Source organism: Ananas comosus, linkage group 10 (assembly GCF_001540865.1).
Source record: "Ananas comosus cultivar F153 linkage group 10, ASM154086v1, whole genome shotgun sequence".
Taxonomy (NCBI): Eukaryota; Viridiplantae; Streptophyta; class Magnoliopsida; order Poales; family Bromeliaceae; genus Ananas; species Ananas comosus.
In genome coordinates this window covers 2,761,028-2,780,312 of record NC_033630.1, presented here as the reverse complement: position 1 = coordinate 2,780,312, position 19,285 = coordinate 2,761,028, and the positions used below count along the sequence as shown (strand labels likewise).

The 19,285-nt window shown below is 37.9% G+C and overlaps 2 protein-coding genes across 2 annotated transcripts; one reads left to right on the top strand and one right to left on the bottom strand.

The window, feature by feature from the left end:
- Nucleotides 163-7,162, top strand: LOC109715957 (ankyrin repeat domain-containing protein 11-like). Its single transcript, XM_020241205.1, has 5 exons — nucleotides 163-1,139; nucleotides 4,250-4,859; nucleotides 5,105-6,239; nucleotides 6,320-6,406; nucleotides 6,628-7,162. The coding sequence occupies exons 1-5, from the start codon at nucleotides 485-487 to the stop codon at nucleotides 7,099-7,101; spliced, it is 2,961 nt and encodes a 986-aa protein (XP_020096794.1). The 5' UTR covers nucleotides 163-484; the 3' UTR covers nucleotides 7,102-7,162.
- On the bottom strand, nucleotides 9,778-19,255 carry LOC109716731 (histone-lysine N-methyltransferase ATX4-like). The gene is made up of 23 exons (XM_020242289.1): nucleotides 18,004-19,255; nucleotides 17,599-17,654; nucleotides 17,004-17,211; nucleotides 16,709-16,825; nucleotides 16,490-16,558; nucleotides 16,343-16,408; nucleotides 16,130-16,224; nucleotides 15,925-16,014; nucleotides 15,511-15,646; nucleotides 15,259-15,340; nucleotides 15,061-15,160; nucleotides 14,843-14,967; nucleotides 14,503-14,648; nucleotides 14,259-14,363; nucleotides 13,724-13,788; nucleotides 13,352-13,553; nucleotides 12,267-12,353; nucleotides 12,123-12,179; nucleotides 11,946-12,035; nucleotides 11,387-11,473; nucleotides 10,893-10,967; nucleotides 10,689-10,789; nucleotides 9,778-10,126 (listed from the first exon to the last, which is right to left on the bottom strand). Exons 1-23 carry the CDS (start codon nucleotides 18,916-18,918, stop codon nucleotides 10,036-10,038), a joined length of 3,165 nt encoding a protein of 1,054 aa, XP_020097878.1. The 5' UTR covers nucleotides 18,919-19,255; the 3' UTR covers nucleotides 9,778-10,035.

Below are 19,285 nucleotides of genomic sequence, written 5' to 3'. Positions count from 1 at the left end.
ACCCTTATCCTCTCGTTGCGAGGAAAGCATCGTAACCGCAACACGGCAAAATTCGTAAGGGCATTTCAGTCACAAAGAAAATATAGTTATCCCAATACACGGTGGAGTCGTCGTACCCATCGTCTCCTTCCCTGAACACAACACACCCACCCCCCCCCCCCCCAACCCTTTCCCTTTCCCTCCTCCCAACCTCTCATTTCGATCTTTTTCGTTTTTTTATTTTATTGTTTTGATTAATCTATTTATTCTCCGCAATATTCCTCTTCCGCTTTCGATCTCGGTGTCCCTCAACGGCCTCGATCGATCTTGTTTTCCTTCTTTCGATCGGAGGAGGCTTCGAAATTCGGCGATTTTGGGTATATTTTTCCTGCGATTCGGTCGATTTTTTGGGGTCGAAGGTGTGAGTTTGATCGTCTCTTGCGAGGGATTGTTGGTGCGAGTTTGGGGATTCTTGAAACTAGGGTTTTGAGGGGTCTTTGACGCTATGCCGCGGAGGCACAGATCGCGCAAGCACGGGTCTCGGGACGAGAGGGGGCGGTCGGAGTCTGAGGAGGATAGGGATTCGAGGGAGAAGAGGAGGAGGGAGGAGGAGAAGGGACGTGGCTCTCGAAGTAGGGTTTCGAAGGATCTGGAGCCCGAGAAGCGGAAATCTTCGTCATTGGCGCCGTCTCCTGATGACAGGTACCAATTTGATCCGGGTAACGGCGATGCCTCGGTTGAGCGTGCGAAGAAGCGGAGGGATAGGGCCGATGAATCTCCCGCCATTGAAGGTCGGTGGAGTGGAGGTGGAGAGGATGATGGCTTTACTGTTTTCAGAGGAAAAGGCGAGACCTTTGACTTTGGAGAGTCGGAGAAGTTGGTAGTGTCCACCCTTGGCGATGATTTAAAAGGGAGGGCAAGAAGAAGGCATGAAGTTTCAGTTGAGAGGTATGTGGAGACCGCCGAGAAGGTCAAATCGGAGAAGCGGCAATCGGAGCAAGATTTGACCTATAAAGAGGATAATGTCAGTTATGATGAGAAGGCAAGGGGCACAGAGCATGGAGCAGAGAAGGGAGAGGAATCGCGGCGTGAGAGCTCAAAATCTAAACTACGAGTCTATGAAGACGAACGATCTTTGAAAAAGAATAGGGAAATTAGCGGTAAGGTAACTATGCCTTTTGATATTTTTGTAGGTTTTATGCTAAGATTATTTGAATTTGTTGTAACTGTTCATAATCTGTATTTCTAGATGTAAAATTCTGTTCTCTGTTTTGTTGTTTGTATAGTTTACCTTAGGTGTCTGATAAATGCTAGTACTCCATTTTACTACAGAAGATTCGCACAGTAAGTTACTTTTCCTGCTCAAACAAAAGGTTGGACAAGGTTCTTGACCATTCTTTTTTGACATATCTTTCTTTGAGGTGTCAAAGTTAACATGTAAAAGATTGCTATTTTGTCTGCCAGCGAAGCTCTATATGTTTGTTTTAGGCTTTGGAAGGAGACAATTTTGAAATACCCTACTGCAATGCAGGCTAGATCCACACGATTGACCATATAGAGGCTAGCTGTTCAGTTGTGACTTTTTACTTTTTTCGTCCTTCCACTTGCTTGATGCCTCTTCTTTTCTTTATATTTCTTTATCTGAAAATTTTCCCAATCAATATGAAGAATATGCTCCCATGTGCTGCTAATTGGTATAGCTGAATCTGCTTTCCAGAAACCTCTTCTTGCTTCTAGTTAATTTTTTGAAAGTTTAAGGTTAAGGGCGGAGCATTCAGTCAGTTCGGCCGATTTTCACGTGATTTCTGGGCCGAATCAAAATTTTGCGGTTTTGGTTTATTAGGAACCAAACCGGCCCAAAATTCGACCAAAACTGCAATTGGTCCGAACTGAAATTTTCGGTTTGGTGTGGTGGGTCTAACCGGTTTGATGTGAGAGAATAGTAGATGTGAAGAAGAAACCACAAAAGGGATTGTACCTATTTCTTGGATTCCGGTGAAGAGAGATGGAGGAGAGTAGTCGAGCTAGCGATCGACGGCAGGGAGAACTTTGCTGCTGTTAATCTCCCTCATATCCATAAATATTATTTACAAATCCTTGTTTATTCAGTTTTCTTGGTCTGTTCGGTTTCAGGTTTATAAACCGAACCGAGCACCAAACATAACCGATATTCAAAATTAATCGAACCATAAAAACCAAAATGCATCTGTTTGGTTCGTTTTTTTTGGTTTCCGCCTAATAATGCTCACCCCTACTTCAGATAGTTAGGATTTTGTTTAGTAGGGAAACTCGTAGTCTCTGATCACTTGCTAGATAGTAATATACTAGATGTTAATAAGATTTATTCTTGTAATTGGAATAAATATTAGATTGTTAAAATTTTTCAACATATAATTTTGTCAAATGGCTCATCATTGATGCCAATCATTTCTAGCCTGCCAAGTCCTACATGGATTCAAAAGAAATTTAAGTATCCAAGTTAAAGTATCCAAGTTAACATGAAAGTAAATGTTTTCTTACTTAGGTGCTCTAATGGTTTTAAAGTGCCTCATTACTAGAAATTATGCCATACAGACTTGACTTGAAATACTTTGTTAATCCCTAGGGGGCATTGATTTAATGAGCTGTAGATTCACTTATAAACATTAGGGAAACATACAAACAAAGCTTCTGCATAAATCATATGGGCTCTTAACTTCGGGCTTTAAGCTCGTCTGGGTTGTTAGATTATCCATCCATTATGGTTGCTTTTTGTTTTTCTTCTTTTTTGTTCAGAGACATGATTGCTGCCGCTTATATTACACTTGAAACTTAAAAGCCTGAGATGTCCATGCCAAGACATCAAAGTAGGCTAGCTATTCTGATTTCAGGAACACCGTTATTATGATTCTTTGTAGCTAATAGTGATATTTAATGTATAGGATGAATGAAAAATGATCAATTGTCATATCATTCAAGAACTTTGGTCAGGGCAGTCTAGCTGGAGGTTTTTATCTCCCTGATCTTGGTCAGGCGCAAAGATATCTACATTCATAGGTCGAAGCTGGTCTCAACATTAAGAAGTTGTAGCATACTTGTCATTAGGTGCATGACAAAATTGGTGTCATTTTTTGCTAATTAAAAGATTGAGCAGATTTTCCAGTTGCTGCACAAAGTTTGAGCAGATTTTCCAGTTGTTGCACAAAGTTTGAGCAGATTTTCCAGTTGTTGCACAAAAATTTAGGTTTCACTTGTGCTGATAAAAGGATCACATATATACTTTCTTTTGGGTGTTTTGGACCATCTTTTTTATTATTTTATTCTCATATACTACGTTAAGGCCAACCTTTATGCAATGTGAGTTAATATGATCTCAGACATTATTTTCTCGTGTTGTTTTCATCCAACTCTGTAGGCACTCTTGATACCTTTTCCTCAAGAGTTGCTTTTTCTTTTCTATTCCCCATGTCAGTTCCAGCTATTATGGTAGAATGATCTGGAGCCCTAAGTCAACACAAACCGAATGGTGAGTCTTTGATTATCTGAAGTTTTTGTGCTTGGCTTTCCTTGGAATCACCTTATTCGCATGGGAGCTTCAGATAGTTGATTTTCATGCGATGATTCATATTTAGGTTACCGGCCTTAGTTGCGATGATTCATATTTAGGTTACAGGCCTTAGTTTTTCAGCTTAATTTTTGCCTAAATTTACCAGAATAATATAGTCGACTTGTTACCTAGATTTGTCAAAAAAAAAAAAAATCATCAAATTCCTTAATAGAAGCCACATAGAACTTTTTAACAAGCAACTTCCACTGACCAAGAAATCTTCATATATCATCCAAAATACCAGGTTATCTTTTTATTTTCTTTCTTAATGATGTGTTTGTAAATTCCTAGCAGTAAAGGGGAATATATAATGAAGAGAATAAAGAAAAGGGAAAAAGCACTCTCCTGTCACTTGAAGAAAGTTCAGAAATCACACTTTCCTTAGAAAAATGGGGAACAAATCAGCATCTACCTCTCATAAAATTAGCCATTAACACATACTGTTACTTGTTTGGTGAAGGTTCAGTGTTATCCTGATTTTCCCTGTTGATTTACAAAATGTGCGACATGTGCCCTTTTTTTCTATTTCCTGTATAGTGCACTTGAGTACTGATATATCTTCAATATTTTGTTGCCATTGGGTTTAACCTTGTTTTCATTTTTTTTTTTTTTTTTTCTGTTACTTCAACCGTCTATATCCCATTTGTTTTGTGACTCTGTATGTTCATTTGTCTCCATTTGCAGAAGATAAACAGAAAGATGAATTGTGCAACTCTGAGTCAGGAAAGGAGCTTGAGAGACATGAGAAAAGGAGAAAACGATCTGGTGATAAAGATAAATGGCAAGCCGATATCTGGGACACTGAGGATAAGCATTTGTATTCCCATAGATATGAAAGGTCCAGAGATAACAAACATAAAGATGAAAGATATAGAGATAAATACCGAGATGATATTTACAGAGTTCATCGCAATGATAGAAAACGAGATGAACACTCATCAAGGAATCAGACAAGTGATAGGCCTTCAAATAAGCATTACAGGGACGAACACAAGCATAGAGATGATGGTGGTTCCTATATAGAGAACCAAAGAGCTAAGTATAGAGATGATAACAGAGGAAGGAAAAGGTCTTATGAGGAAGTCAGGGTTTACAGCGATTTGAAAGATCGAAATGGAAAACAGATACATCTGGGAGCAGAAAACTATAAATCAGATGCAAGTTTTCTGTATTCACATACCGACAGAGCTAGGACTGATCATCTGAGACAGGACAAGGTTGATTCCAGTTGGCACGATAATCGCCAAAATAACTCCCCCAGACACAGTACTCTTTCCATCAAAGAAGAGAGCAGGTACTATGTTTAATTTTTCTTCCTAGTTTGTAAAGTTGTATGTTGTAACCGCTATTGCATTCAAGCTACACATATGATCTTTTATGTGATTAATCTGTCAAATAATGTTTAGGTAGGCATCGTATAGCTTCTTTTGTGCATAGTTAGAAAACTTTATTTATGATTTTCTCATCTATTTGTTCTAAGAAATAGAAGGAAAGCAAATTTGTGAGGTTCCTGAAATTATTATCCCTATATATGATCAGGCGCAACTCGAAGCAAGAAGAGAAACTCCGTGATGCAGCCTCCATGGAAGATTTTTCTGGCCTCTCTGGGCGACAGGAAAGAGCATCTGATTCTCAGTCAGTGGAGAAGATTAAAGTAAAGGATGACTTTACTGAAACAGCTACTTCTTCGAAATATAACAGGACACCAAGATCAGATGACTGTTCTACACCAAACATGTCTACTGAAAAATCACCGTCATCTGCAAATGGTCAGCGATTATTAGAAAAAGGTGGTGTGAATAGTGAGCATGTTCTTGTTGATCAAAGCAAAGGGCAACTTCTCCCTCCACCGCCTGTGAGATTTGGGATTGAGAACCCATCAGTTTTGGGTTCTTATGAAGAAGATAATCATAGAATTCAACCAATGGGAGATCGTAAACCTGGAAGCCGTTTCAAAAGGAACAGTGGTCCATACAATAATTCCTGGAAAACTGCCCCAACTTGGCCTTCTCCTATTCCTAACGGCTTTATACCTTTCGAGCAAGGTCCACCACCTCCTGATTTCCATTCAACTATCCACCAATATCCTGCTCCATCCCTCTTCGGAATAAGACCTCCTTTGGAGATGAGCCACACTAGGGTTTCTTATAACATGCATGAAATAGCAGGCCAATATTCTGGTCACGCACGTCCATTTGGATGGGGTAATACAGTCAAAGATTCATACCCACCTCCGGATGCAAGGCCAGATTGGGGTAAAGCGAGGCATCCGATTGATACCCCAATGGTACATGATACATGGAAGGGACAAAACATAAAAAATACGAATATTGATTTTCATCAGGCTCGTGCTAACGAACATTCATTAGTGCAATCTCTTCATCGAACCCGAAGCGGACAATCCCTTTCGGCAAGCACTGAAATAAAGAGATCCAGTGAAGCATCGCCCTTAAAGAGTGATGCGGACGCTCCATCTAGTAATATACTTGACAAGTCATCGCAGCCTTCGAAAAGACTTGAGAATGATAACCCTCCCTTTTGCTGTAGTTACCTTTCTAAGATTGATATTTCGATTGATCTTACCTCTTCCGTATTGTATAAACATTGCGTAACTTTGCTGGGTGGTTGTGACCCACCTGACGTATCTGATGCAGCAAAACATGAAGATTTGCAGGTATTAATTGCCCATTATGTATCTTTATGTGTAAGCTTGATTATGTGTTGGTGTTGATTATCGAGATTCTTCTGTTTCAGAACACTAAAGCAGTGAAGAAAGTAGGGAAGAGTTCAAATTTCATCTTAAGATCTCTGTTCCCTGCAAAAAAGGACCGCGTTTTTCAGGTTAGTCATCGTCAATTATCTTGTATAATTGAATTTAGATTTCCTAGATTTTCATTCAGTATGTTGCTTTAGTTAAGATTTTCATTTTGAAGTAGCAATCCTAATCTTTCCTGATAAGATTAACGTCAAATGCTTGTACATTTATTGAACTTTATGCCACACTCACTATCTTTTTGTAATTTTATTTTGTCATGTTCTAATTTCCGGCTTAATATGCACAGAGAGCCATGTTAATCTCCAAGATGCGTACTGAGTTTACAAAGGTGAAGTGCCCTGTCTCACCTTCCTCAGAAGCTTCTAATAAAGAGCAAGTGGCGGAACAGAATAATTTCTCCCCCGATAAAGATGCATCGCCATTAGCTGCTAATTCTGGCAACACAGGAGGAGAGGGACAAAACCCTAATGTTGATACTGAATGTGATCACCTTAATATTGCCATGGAACAGGAGAAAGCCTCTACCATTTCTGGAGACAGTTCTAAAGATGACCCTAAGGAACATCATAGTCCCAATGTTTGTGTTGAACAATTTCCTTATGAAGGCAACCTTCCCAAAGTTGAGAAAGAGCCGCAGCAATGTGATGCCATTTCCGAAACTGTTGTTTTTGCTTCAGGTTCTCAGGCATGTGACGCCGTAATGCAAGAATGTAGGGTAAATTTAAGACGGATACCTTATTCTCCCGAAAGTACACGTTGAAACATTTTATATTCGTCGGCTTTTTGAATAAGCAAGCTTCTTCTTGCGTCTTTTCTATGAACTATGCTTTATCCTGTTTTCTGTTTTTAACTCGGGTAAAGTGCGTGGGGTAGTAGTCCGTGTACTATACTGATATTGTGATTTGGCCCTGGTATTTTCCGCCCGAACATTTTCGTCCCCGAACCTTTTCATGTTGCAATTCGATCCTTGATTATCAGGGATGGAATCGCAATGTGTGAAGAAGTTGACAGCACCAAAAGTATTCTAAGTTAAAAGGCCGAGCAATGTCAGGATAGTGCATGGGCTATATCTATCCTTTCAAATGTTTTCGACTAGTTCTTCCATGCATTCTAGCTTTCAAGAGTGTTTTTACGCCTTTTTTCTGGGACTAAAATCAGTTATCATATAACCATATAGTTTATGGAATGGATCTTAAACCTTTTTACCTTTTATCTCTGCATTTGTAGTCAGGTTAAGTTACTAGTTGAAGTCTTATGCAGCACAAGAATCTCTTATGCGAGCTTTTATATGTTATAATGCATCTGTAGTACGTTGATGCTTAACCTAAGAAATAGTGTAAGATGATGATGTGTTCTCAAGTTCATTTTAGTACCATCACTGGTGATCGCATCAAAAGATTTGTGCGGTCAAGCAGTTTTTCATCTTACTTAACCAACTTTTGAAGGAAAAGAGACTTGATTGCAATAATTTATAGATGGGGGACTAGTGATGGAGAGTAACTCTCTATTTTTTGGTTCATCTTGCTTATTATATTTTAGATTAACTCTTGTTTTTTTAGTTTATTATCTTGTATAATTGTTTTGGACACTAAAAGGCCTGTGCGCTATTTTGTTCCATTTGTCTTTTTCTTTCTCTTTCTTTTTCTATTTTTGGGTTTCTATTAGGGGGCTGTTTGGTCTCTCCGAAAAAAGAGGGAAAAAAAATTGAGAAAAAAAGGTTTCATGGAAAATTTTATTTTCTAGTTTTCTGTCTGTTTGATTGAAAAAAAAAAAAAAGAAAAAGAAAAAGAAGAAGCTTTTTTAAAAAAAAAAATCACATTTCATCAAAAAAATGTTTTAAATTTTTTTGAATTATTTTTTGGAAAAGAAAAAACACTATTTTTTTCATGAAATTTGAAAAAGAAATAAAAAAGCTAGTTTTTCTATAAATCAAACGGACGGGAAGCTTTAAAAAAAAAATCATGAAAAAAATTATTTTGAAATTTATTTTTTTGACAATTTTTGAGGAAATAAACAGCTCCTAGCCAAACCAAAGCTGAATGTGGATATAAATCGACCCAGAATAAATGACAAAATTGGGCACAATCTAACCTTTTACGTCATGCTTTGTTCGTAGCACTTTTATCTGTTTGTAGTGGTTAAGCACTGTAGCAGTTAAATTGATCACACCATCTAACAGCTAATTTAAGTAGAAGGATGGATATATTAACACCATCATAAACAATGTTCATAAACAATGTCTAGAACTAATTTGAGTTCTCCAACTTTGTGGCATCCGTCGTAAATAATTTGAGTTCTCCAACTATGCTCTTATGAGTATGATCGTCTTCGTACTCGTAAGTTGTTTTCTAATGATAGAGCCTTCGAATCGACGATCCATATTGTTAAATATTATGTAGAGCATTTAAAATTTCTAGAAATTAAATTTTATAATTTTTTGATATCATTTACCTTATGATCAAAAGCTCACAAAATTGATCATTTTTAACGGCCGGTATAAAGTATTTACTAGTTTAACGGTGAAAAAGAATCGGAATAGGTTTAATTTTTGATAGAAAATTCTATTCACTACCTAAATAAAGATCAATAACTCCGATCTTAAATTGAAGAATCCGATCATCCATTTTTAGGATATCGTTCGATTTTAACCGTTCATTTTTATACCCACTTGATAGACTTTATAATGATTTCGTAAAATTATGAAATTTATTTTCTAATTGTTTCAAATACTCTAAATAATGTTTAAGGTGTGGATCGTCAATTCAAAAATCCCAACATCGAAAACAACTTATGAGTATGAAGGACTCTATACTCATAAGAGTATAGTAACCCTACTCTATATAGGCTGGAACTACTATACTCATATGAGTATAGAGCTCTTTGTACTCATAAATTTTCGACCGTTCAGATGAAAAAATGTGGTTAGGATGAAAGTAGTTACGGTTAGGTTGATAGTAGGCCCTCTAAGGTTGAGTGGGTGGTTGGTTGAATAGTATAATCTAACAAGTGAAAATGATTAAAGGATAGATCTAACGGCCAAAAACTTATAACTACAACAGGCTCTATACTTATAAAAGTACAGTAGCCGGACTCACTATATATATATATATATATATATATATATATATAAAATTAAGCTAAAATACTATTAATAGCACGAAGCCACTGGCCAAAATAGACCAAGATTTCTATCAAACTAATTTCCCCTCTCTCTCTCTCTCTCTCTCTCTCCCCCCTCGATAGAAACTCAGCTGAGAAAACACCTTTTAAACTCCAGATCTTACCAAATACCACTCCAGAATTACTGGATGGTAGGGTAGATCTCACCAACTTCAAAAAGTAAACTGACAATTGAAGTAGCATTACATAAATCTTATAAAGTAGAAATCTAGGAACTGATACAACAGCACGGACGGTGCAAGTGGCACAACAATTCTTGCTAAATGCAGATTGCTCTGCATTTTATAAACTTCAAATAATAAAGTTTGACATTTTCAAACAAAGATCAGCAGGTCAAAGAAGCTAAATGCATTTCAATAATGGAAAAAAATAATGATACACAGGGAGCTCATCAAATGGGACAGAGAACCCCAGTGAAGCAGAAAGAATGAGGTAGAAAAGAAGAAAAGGACATTTTTCCAAAATTAAAAAAATACATATAAAATAAGAAAAATAGCTGTGTCGTCCGAATCTCTCAATTCATATATCCGCGGCAATTAGGAGCATTGCAGAGACAGGGGACTCTACATTCCTCAGCCTCATCAGGATCGAATAAGTAATTGTATCTATACAGAACAAAAATTATAATTAGCATAAATTTGTAAGCTAAGCCACACATCTAATTTACAAGTGTCCACTAAACACTATACAATTCAAGCATCTTAACCAGCAGATTAAAAAACATATTGTGAGTATAAATATTCATTTAAACTTGCTTGATTTGCTAACACGTGCTTCAATAATTTTAGATGATATTTGAATATTTCATGATTGTAACATTTCAAACCTTAAACCATCTATCGTTAAATAAGTTGACAATGTGAAACTTATTCTATCTGAAGTAATTAAGGAAGGACTAAGTAAAGAACACTCATGACAAATTTAGCATATTATTTGGTGTCTAGTTTAGATATAAAACTAATGAATATAAGAACCAAAGCTTGAGTGTCACAAGAATTTTGATAAAAGAATAAGTGAATAGTTATATAAGTGCTTTTCGGGATAGCATTGTTTTGCTTGAAACAGGCCTCATCTTCTATATCACTCTTTTTCTGAACTGAATAAGGCAAAAGCTTTTAACTCAATCATGTGAGAAGTTTGAGTTGGTAGTAAAGTGCCAATACGTACGTTAACTCTTCGCCAGCAGAAACATCTCTTTTAGCTATAAGTACAATCCGATTGTTTTCATGACCAACACTCATAATCCTCGCGTAGCAGTTGGGCATACACTGCACCAAAAACCCATTCAAATTTCAGTACTGGGAATCGCAGAGTTAAACCATACAGGATAGTTAATATAGGAAAGACAAAAGTCCAATAACGATGGTCTACCGAGTGGTTTATTAAACGAGCTATATTTCCTTTATCTGTAGCATCTACCACAACGTCTTCACTTATTTTAAAAAGCTGCAAAAAGAAAAGAGATAAACAAGTTATTAATGAGATAAATACCAAAGAAATGCAAGTATATTTAGGGCTCGAAAAACAAGTCATATTGTACTAGGAACAAATTAACTACACTGGAACCAACAACAGTATGAGGGCAAAAGTTAAATGGACCAATACTAGCAAATTAACAGGTCAAAAAATAAGTTTAGTTCATGATTAATAGATTCTGTTTGTGGCTCTAATTGGGGTTTCTGAGCTTTGCTGATTCTTTGATGCAGGTTATGAGATGAAACATATTTTTGCACCACTGATAATTGCCTAATTATAAAATAGCAAAACAATGATGTAAAATATGCATCTAGCCTTCCTGCACTGCCAAAAACAAAAAATTCAAAAGGAGGGGATATTGAAGGGCCAGATGCAGGAGGATAACTCACATAACAATCCTTCTTTGCCAGCCGATAGTGTGCTTCTCTTAGATCTGCAACACTGCGCCTGACTTGCTCACCACGATACTCGATTACCTGATTATAGAGTTCTGTAAGCTCTCATTTTAGAATTGGAATATCCTATCAGATATACAAACTAAGCTAAATTTAGCAAAACTTACACAATGAGATATTTTAGATCCCTAGAATTGTATGATAAAGAGTACAGACGAAAACCCTATAGTGAGGAAAGGAAATGTAGTATAATATTGCAGATATTTGATCATGTAAACCAGCCTGGGCTAAAGTAGTTTATGAGACTCAATTTACATGTGGATAATTATAACAGCAAATAATGAACTCGCAGAGGCTATAGGACTCTTTTACAAATGCTAGATGAGATAGATAGCAATATTTCTCAAAAAGGCAAGTGAAAAAGCACGTAAAAACACAATAAATTGAAGTGTCTTCTCCCAGCTGCTGAAAAAAACATCGAAATCAATGTTTAGGACTATTGTTGACAGCTAAAAGAGGCATAATTTAAAGAGTAATATGCAGTTAGAAATACCATTTCTCCTTCCTGAATGTTCCTACGAGCAAATAGGCCCCATCCATGTATTCCAGACTTTCCAAAGCAGACTCTATACTTTTCAGTTTTCTGGAAGTGCAATCAACATGGAGCGGATATAATCTCTTAGTTATATCCAATAGAAAGGGAAAAAAAAATTGATAGCACATATATTACCTGCAAGTACTTAAGTCGTTCTCTGAATGTAGAAAATGATTCAGAATTTCTTGCATCCTATAGGAAAAGTATATATCTTAAGGTTTATAGTAGTCAACAATATTCTGAATAGAGAAGTAATGTGCAGTTGGATGGAAAAATTACCACAGGCGGATTCAAACTTTCAATTGCACCCCAAGAATGATGACGAGGCCCCATTACACGGTGGGCAATAGCCTCATTCTGCCTCCTCTGGAAAGAAAAGACAATATGAGTAAGAATAGCTAGAAAGACCAAGATGTTGTTATGAAAGGACATATATTCAAAATCAAGATGATAAACCATTGAGGAATATGGAAAAGAAATTCTATCTGAACAAGTCGAGTATCGACAAAATTAGCAAGGAGGCAACTGTAGAAAGCTTTTCTTCCACACAAACCAGAGGCCATGTGCCCATAGAATTTGGTGGCAACACCATGGCTTGAAGAACAGCAGATCTCGAATTTTGCTACATTTGCCACTAGCATTTAGAAATAAATAAGTTTTAAGTGATTATATCTCTATAATTTATCCAGAAGAAAGCTGACATTTCAAAGTTGCTATTTCACCCTCACCCCCTCTTTGGCCTCTTCTTGGATTTTCTATTTTAACTTTTTCAAAAAATAAAGAGGTTTGTTTACTAACAAGCCAAAAATTGGAAATCACGTAAAAAGTGCTGCTGGAACGATTTTATCAAGGTAAGATCAAATTTCGAGGACAGCTGGTTGGATTTAAATTATACATAATAAAAATTGCCAGGTATATAGATCCAGATTAGTGTTATTTAATCTTGTGACAAGGACAACTAGCCATTATAGCACAGAAGTTAGTTGCATTTAGGAGATAACCCTTAGATAAAAAAGGATTTTGCATTTATACACCCCAGCAAATACTCGAAATTGCACAAATACGTCTTCAAAATTTGTATCTAAGTGTGTGCCCCTAAAATCGTATTTATTGGCACTCATGCACCTGCCAGCCAGGGGAATATATATAAAAGCTGTAGTTTCATAGATACCCCCTGACAGGTTAGATTAGATACACAAAACACAATTTTCAGGAGGACATGTCCAAGTACTAAGTTTGCTGGGATTCTGCATATTTAAAGGGTATCTATAAACGAAGCCCAAAAGAAAGAGGCAGATAAGGTGAATGTTATGCAATCTGAACAGGTTTTCAGAATCTATGGGGAGTACACTGTAAGTATATACCTTAGGTTCTGCCTTTCTGTAAATTAGGCATCTCATAGCTGAGGAAGCTTCAGGGTGTTCAGCAGGTAAGATAGCCCCATTAGAGACTTCTTTATTAATAAGCCTCCCAAAGGCCTGCTTGTCATTATTTTGGAGCAAAATTTTGGTAGAGAAAACTCCATTTGGAGTATGTACAATTAAAACATTATCTGGGTTTGGAGCTCTGCAGGGAAATGAAGAATATATCAACAATTTGCTTTCGTCAAAGTACAAGAGACACAAAACCTTACAAGAGGTGAATTGTTGCATATCATCAAGCATGGAAATTGAAAAACCACAAAGAAAGTGTAGCAGATTTTGAATGAAGAGCGACCACGGTCCATTAGATCTTACCCATGATCCGTGCAGTATGAAATGAATTTTGTTATCTGTCTGCCACTTCTTTCCGAGCAGTGCAACTGAAATTATTAAAAAAAAAATTAATCTCAAAACTCAACCATCTCTCTAAGCTAATTTAAGACCAGCCACAAAAAAATAAACAAACTAAAGCACAGCTGCTGCAAATTCAAACTGTGAGAAATAAATTAAAGTATGCATAACTGGCTCCTCAGAAGAAGGGTTGTGCATTAGGATATGTAAAACTAGCACATGACATAAGTATGCGGCTTAAGAACAAGTCAATCAGAAACACAAGCAAAAGCAGGTTAGAAGATTGCCATCTCTAAAGGCATAAATAGCAAAAGATAACACATATATACTCAGGCTTTCTTTGTTTCTAAATACTCAGTGTTTCTATGATAAATGAAAATATATCATTAAACATCCCATTAACAAGCAAGATGCCTTAAAGAAAGAAATCTCAGTTTCGCATAGCCATCATCCTGATCAACTCAGTTTCACATAGTCATTATCCTGATCAATAATGTACCTCCATGCGATGGCCTGCTCTTGATGCACAGACTGCATGGTAGTAAGTAGAACACTTGTAGCATTTTGTGCAAGAACCATGCATCTGCTTGCATATCACACATGTCTGAAAACAAAATGAAAAATAAAGTAAGAAGGCAACTAGACATAATTTTCATAACCTCTGAATATTCAAGTAATCAAGGTGCAGTGAAATAGCAGCAACTAAATACTCAAAAAACAGGAAGATATACACACTGGTTAACCTTCTTAAAAGACTCTGATGCTATATTTAATATGCCAATTGCAGGTTCCATTGTCTCCTCACTGGAAAATGTGACTTCAGGTCGGAACCAGGCACATGTGACATGAACCCAAAGTGAATCTACATCTGTTGGCTTGAGAGCACCACCTATGGAAAAAAAAGTTAACATGCAGACCTAATAAAAACAATTTAAGTAACACGGTTTAATGAGATACATGTAAATAACTAGAGCACTCAATCATTCAACTGAAAAACTATATCCAAGTGAAGGAAAAGAATGAATACCCCAAACTTGGCACAAAAAACAGACCAAGTTGGTGCCCATGAAAAGAAAGGATTACCTTTAACAGGGCAAAGACAACAGTCCTGCCTCTGTTGAGGTGTCGCACAAGCTCTGCAAACCCACGAAGTGAAATCCCGAACACTTCTTGCTCCATAGCATTCTTGGTGAACAGCTACTTGGCATCTGGAAAATATATAACAAAATTATTATGCAAGATTTTCCTGTGACTAGCCATTTTCAAGTTGTCTCCAACATTGCAAGTTCAGGGTAACTTACCTATTGCAGATAATCATTTTATTATATTCCCAATCTTCAACCCATCGACAAACAGCACATCGTTCAGTTGTCCATTTAGCATACACTGGGTCATAAGCTTCTGGCAAGATGTATCACAAATGAAGCTTCCAGTCAATGGATATATGCTGCACTCACTAGTAATTGGCTAAACCAATCAGATGGTCAACAAAATTATACCTTGAAGTAAGTCAAGAAGCTTTTCTTCCCTTTGTTTCGGAGAAACATGTATGGCAATATTTCCATAAGATGAATTTTCGAGCTGCAGGGTACCACAGAAAAGAACAGATCTCAGGAATGCAATCATGATGGAAAAAAGAACAGGGCTGAACTTGTAGAACATAGTTATACATCAGGAATGCATAAGTGTAAACAGCAGAGGTATATAACAAGCATAAAATAATGACATTAAACAAGATCTGGAAGAAATACCAGTTTCACTAGCAACTCCATTGTGCTTTTGACTTTAACACTGTTCTTCCAATTTTTTCTTTTGGAACCTGTATGTCTCTCCCACTCACTAAGACTTAGCTTCCTTTTCTTGCAGGAACTGCATTCACATAAAACCCTGAGAGAGAAAACAATAATTTTAGGTAAGGCAGTCAATTTAAAATTAACAAATAATTAAAAATGCTAATAATAAGTTGCTTAAGATACCAACAAAAACATTGATTCAAAAAAAAAAAAGGAAATACACAAAAGCAAGGACAACATACACTAAAAATAGTACATTTGCTGATCTTCTATAACATATTTCACATTATAAGAAGAGTTCAAACAAGTGAAATCATAATTATACCATGAAAATTTCAGTAGTGATTATATTTTATAGTCAATAATGCTTACACATGCTGCTCATGTAAATATAACGCCTCCATGCCGTGACACCAAATAGGTATTGCCTCAGGCAATCTTTTCTCCACACTGCTGTTACATCTGCTTAACAATTAAAAATGAAGCATTTCTTAGTATCCTGGACATGTATTTAATATCCTTTTCCAACTCGAGATGATTTCCCAACTATAATCATAGTTACTGAAAGAGAACTAACCGCGACTCACTAGATGAGTGCTTCTTTTCTTTCTCCGATAGTCTTTTAGTTTTTGCCTTGCAATCAGGACAGAAGTATTCAGTGTCTTCCAAATCCTTCAAAATATATGCTATATTTAGTTAAGCCTCAAATTGTAATGCCACAATATATTCATTCATATAGGCAACACAGAAAACCAAAACGGAAAGCAACAACCACATAAGAAAAGCAAACCTTTATGTTGCTGCATGTTCTGTCACATTCTACATGAACCCAAAGTTGGCATCCATCACAACAAACCTGATTTTATGAGCATGCACTCAATACTTTAATTTGTGGAGAGAAACTAATCATATAAAATCACACTTCTATTGATCTTACCCAATTCCCCCCATCGGTGTGATGCCATATCTTCTTGCATATGCTGCAATATTGTTTTGACTTTACCAGCTGCAAAAACCATAAGATAAGCAGCTGTAAGGAAGCAATTATTTGTATAAAGAATCTGCCTAGCTCTCCAGATGCAACTAACAGTCTATCGAGAAAAAAGAAGCCACTAAAAGGAGCCATCCGTAGAGAAGACGAAAGGAAAGTACATACCTTAGCACAAATTCTGCAGAGTAATTGTTCTGAATCTTCGGACTTCTTTTTCTTTGCACTTTTGGATGGAAGACTCAACCCACAACTTCTACAATGCAGTTCTGATTTGCTTACCGCCTGCAAAGGCAAACTAAAACTAGTAAACCCATATGATTAAGGGTTCAATCTTTGTTCAACAAATCAAAAGAACTATATCTAAAATTCAATTGCACGCCAAAAGCTCATGCCATTACTCCAGCCTTTAACAATATATTCAGATGAAATGAAACTGAGGATATAAGTAACTATTTCTTGCCTGTATCTGGGACTGGCATTCCTGATCATTGTTTGAATCAGTGACCTCCTGCAAGCTCTTAGGAATAGATTGGTTGTATGTTGGCTGCCCATCTGTATTCGGCCCATTAAATTGAACATCAAAAATGCCGTGTTCAGCAAGGAAAGCCTCCTCTATAGCCATCCGAAAACTGCTTGAGTTGGCCTTATACAATTGCTGCCCTTGAAACCTGAAAGAAGACAAATAGCTTCGATTAAAAAACAGATTGTTCAGCTTGCTTTGAGAAAATAGCTTCTCAACTTTGGTAAGCAACCCACGGGCATCTGACAAACAGAAAAAATAGAAAAGAGAGGGTTTTTGAGCAGCAGAAAACTCAAATGAGTGTTTGACAAAATACAGATATAAATAAATGCTCTTTGGCATGGTTTTACCAAGTAATTTTGCCTACAGGCATTTGGCACCCAAAAAAAAAAAAAAAAAAAAACACTAGAGTTTTTACAGTATTAGAAAAGAGAAACGAGCATTTAAGCCCTAAAAGCAAAAGCTTTAGTTTGAAGATTCTGCTTCTATAATTTGTGTATGTTAATGCTGCGTAAAACACAAATGCAGTACATACCGATCTAGATAGTCTATGAACGGAAAAAGCATCCCCTGTTTCACCCATGCATAATCCTGGGGACCAACAAAAATTGAAGGCTATTAAAATCAGTTAAAAGATAGGGCCAGATTTGTGAAGGAGTTCTCAAGACACATACTTTGACATTTTGAAACTCCAAAGGGAAAAAAAAAAAAAACGAAAGCTCTTTGGAGTTTTGCGCCTCAAATGATAAAAAATGACAGGATGCTTTCTCTAGTGAAAGTTCCAAGAGTCATATTTTACCAATGAAGGGGCAAAGTTCCAAAGCACTCTTTGAAGCTCTAAATCATCAAAGGGAATGCATTTGGTTAAGGCATTCCCAAAATAGACATAAACCAACATAGTTAGAAAAACACAAGAATATAGACAAAAATCTAAGGTTACCCTTCCGTGTCCATTGCCAGAATAGCCAAAGAACATAACACAAATAGCGCCAGGAATACAGAACTTGAGAACACTCTCCGGAGCCTGCAACATTGCATCGATTACCATCGCGGGCCAAGCAGGGCACTTCTTCCCCGACTTCGCCCAAACTATATCTCCCAAAACAAAATCTTCCGGCCAAAAGAAATCCTCTTTCCTCTCAACACCCTCCTTCCGTTGCCTGCATTCGATCACCGCTGGACCTGAATATACATCCATCGCCTCACCCACATCTCCATTCGCCAAAGTGAGGGTACTACAAGAGGTAGAACACTTGTTTTCGCCAAAATCGCCGCATGGTCGATAGCACTCACCTTCTCCTGACAATGCAAATGAATTAGGGTTCTGTTTGAGGCTAAAGGGTCGATCTTTCGCTCCAAGAAGCTCTTCTTTGTCCTGAGAATGGTTCTCAGGGCCATTTGCGCTGGGCTTCTCCTCCTTAAGAGGGTCTACGAGGACCGAATCCCTCAAACGCGAAGGGAGGACCTTCGCCCGCCCCCTCAACGTCCTCACCGGCGGCGCCCCCGCCGTCGCTGGCCCCGCCGGCCGGTCCCGCGGCTCCGACGCCATCTCGCCGGGGCCGAGAGACACCGACGACAAGGACGGCGCCCCCGCGGCGGCGGAGGAGGTAAGCTCCCCACGGCGAAACCCTAGCACGTCCCCGCCGCGTTCGCGGGCGATTCCCGCTTCGGAGAAGCCTCCGACCACCTCGAGAGTCGCGAATTCGCCCTCCTGCTTCCGCCGCTTCTCTCGGCCCTCCTCCTCCTGCGCCGCCGCAGCCTCCTCGCCGCCGCCGTCGCCGGAGAAGGAGGGGCTCTCCGCCTTGCACCGCTTTAGGGACTGCATCTGGGACCTCAGGGTCCGCTTAACTATCATCTTCCGAACCCAATCCGGGCGAAACCCTAGGCTCAGAAACCCTAATTCGCCTCTCAGAGGAGTCGTATGAGGAAGAGGAGAGGGTTCCAATTTGGGGACGAAGGGGTAGAAAATTGAAATTAGGAATTAGGGATCGCGCTCTTCTATTTCCCCTTCTTATGATTTGTTTTTATAGTCCTTTTTGTAATTGTAATGTAACAGTAGCGTTCTTTCGTGGAGTTCCCTCTCCTCTCTTTTTGGCTCCAAATCTCAGGCGGAGTCGAAATTTTCGAACACGATGCGCGAGAGAGAGAGAGAAAGAGAGAGAGCGAGGAGGTTGGAAACTTCGAGCGTCCGATTCGATTTCAATATATAAATATGTTATCAT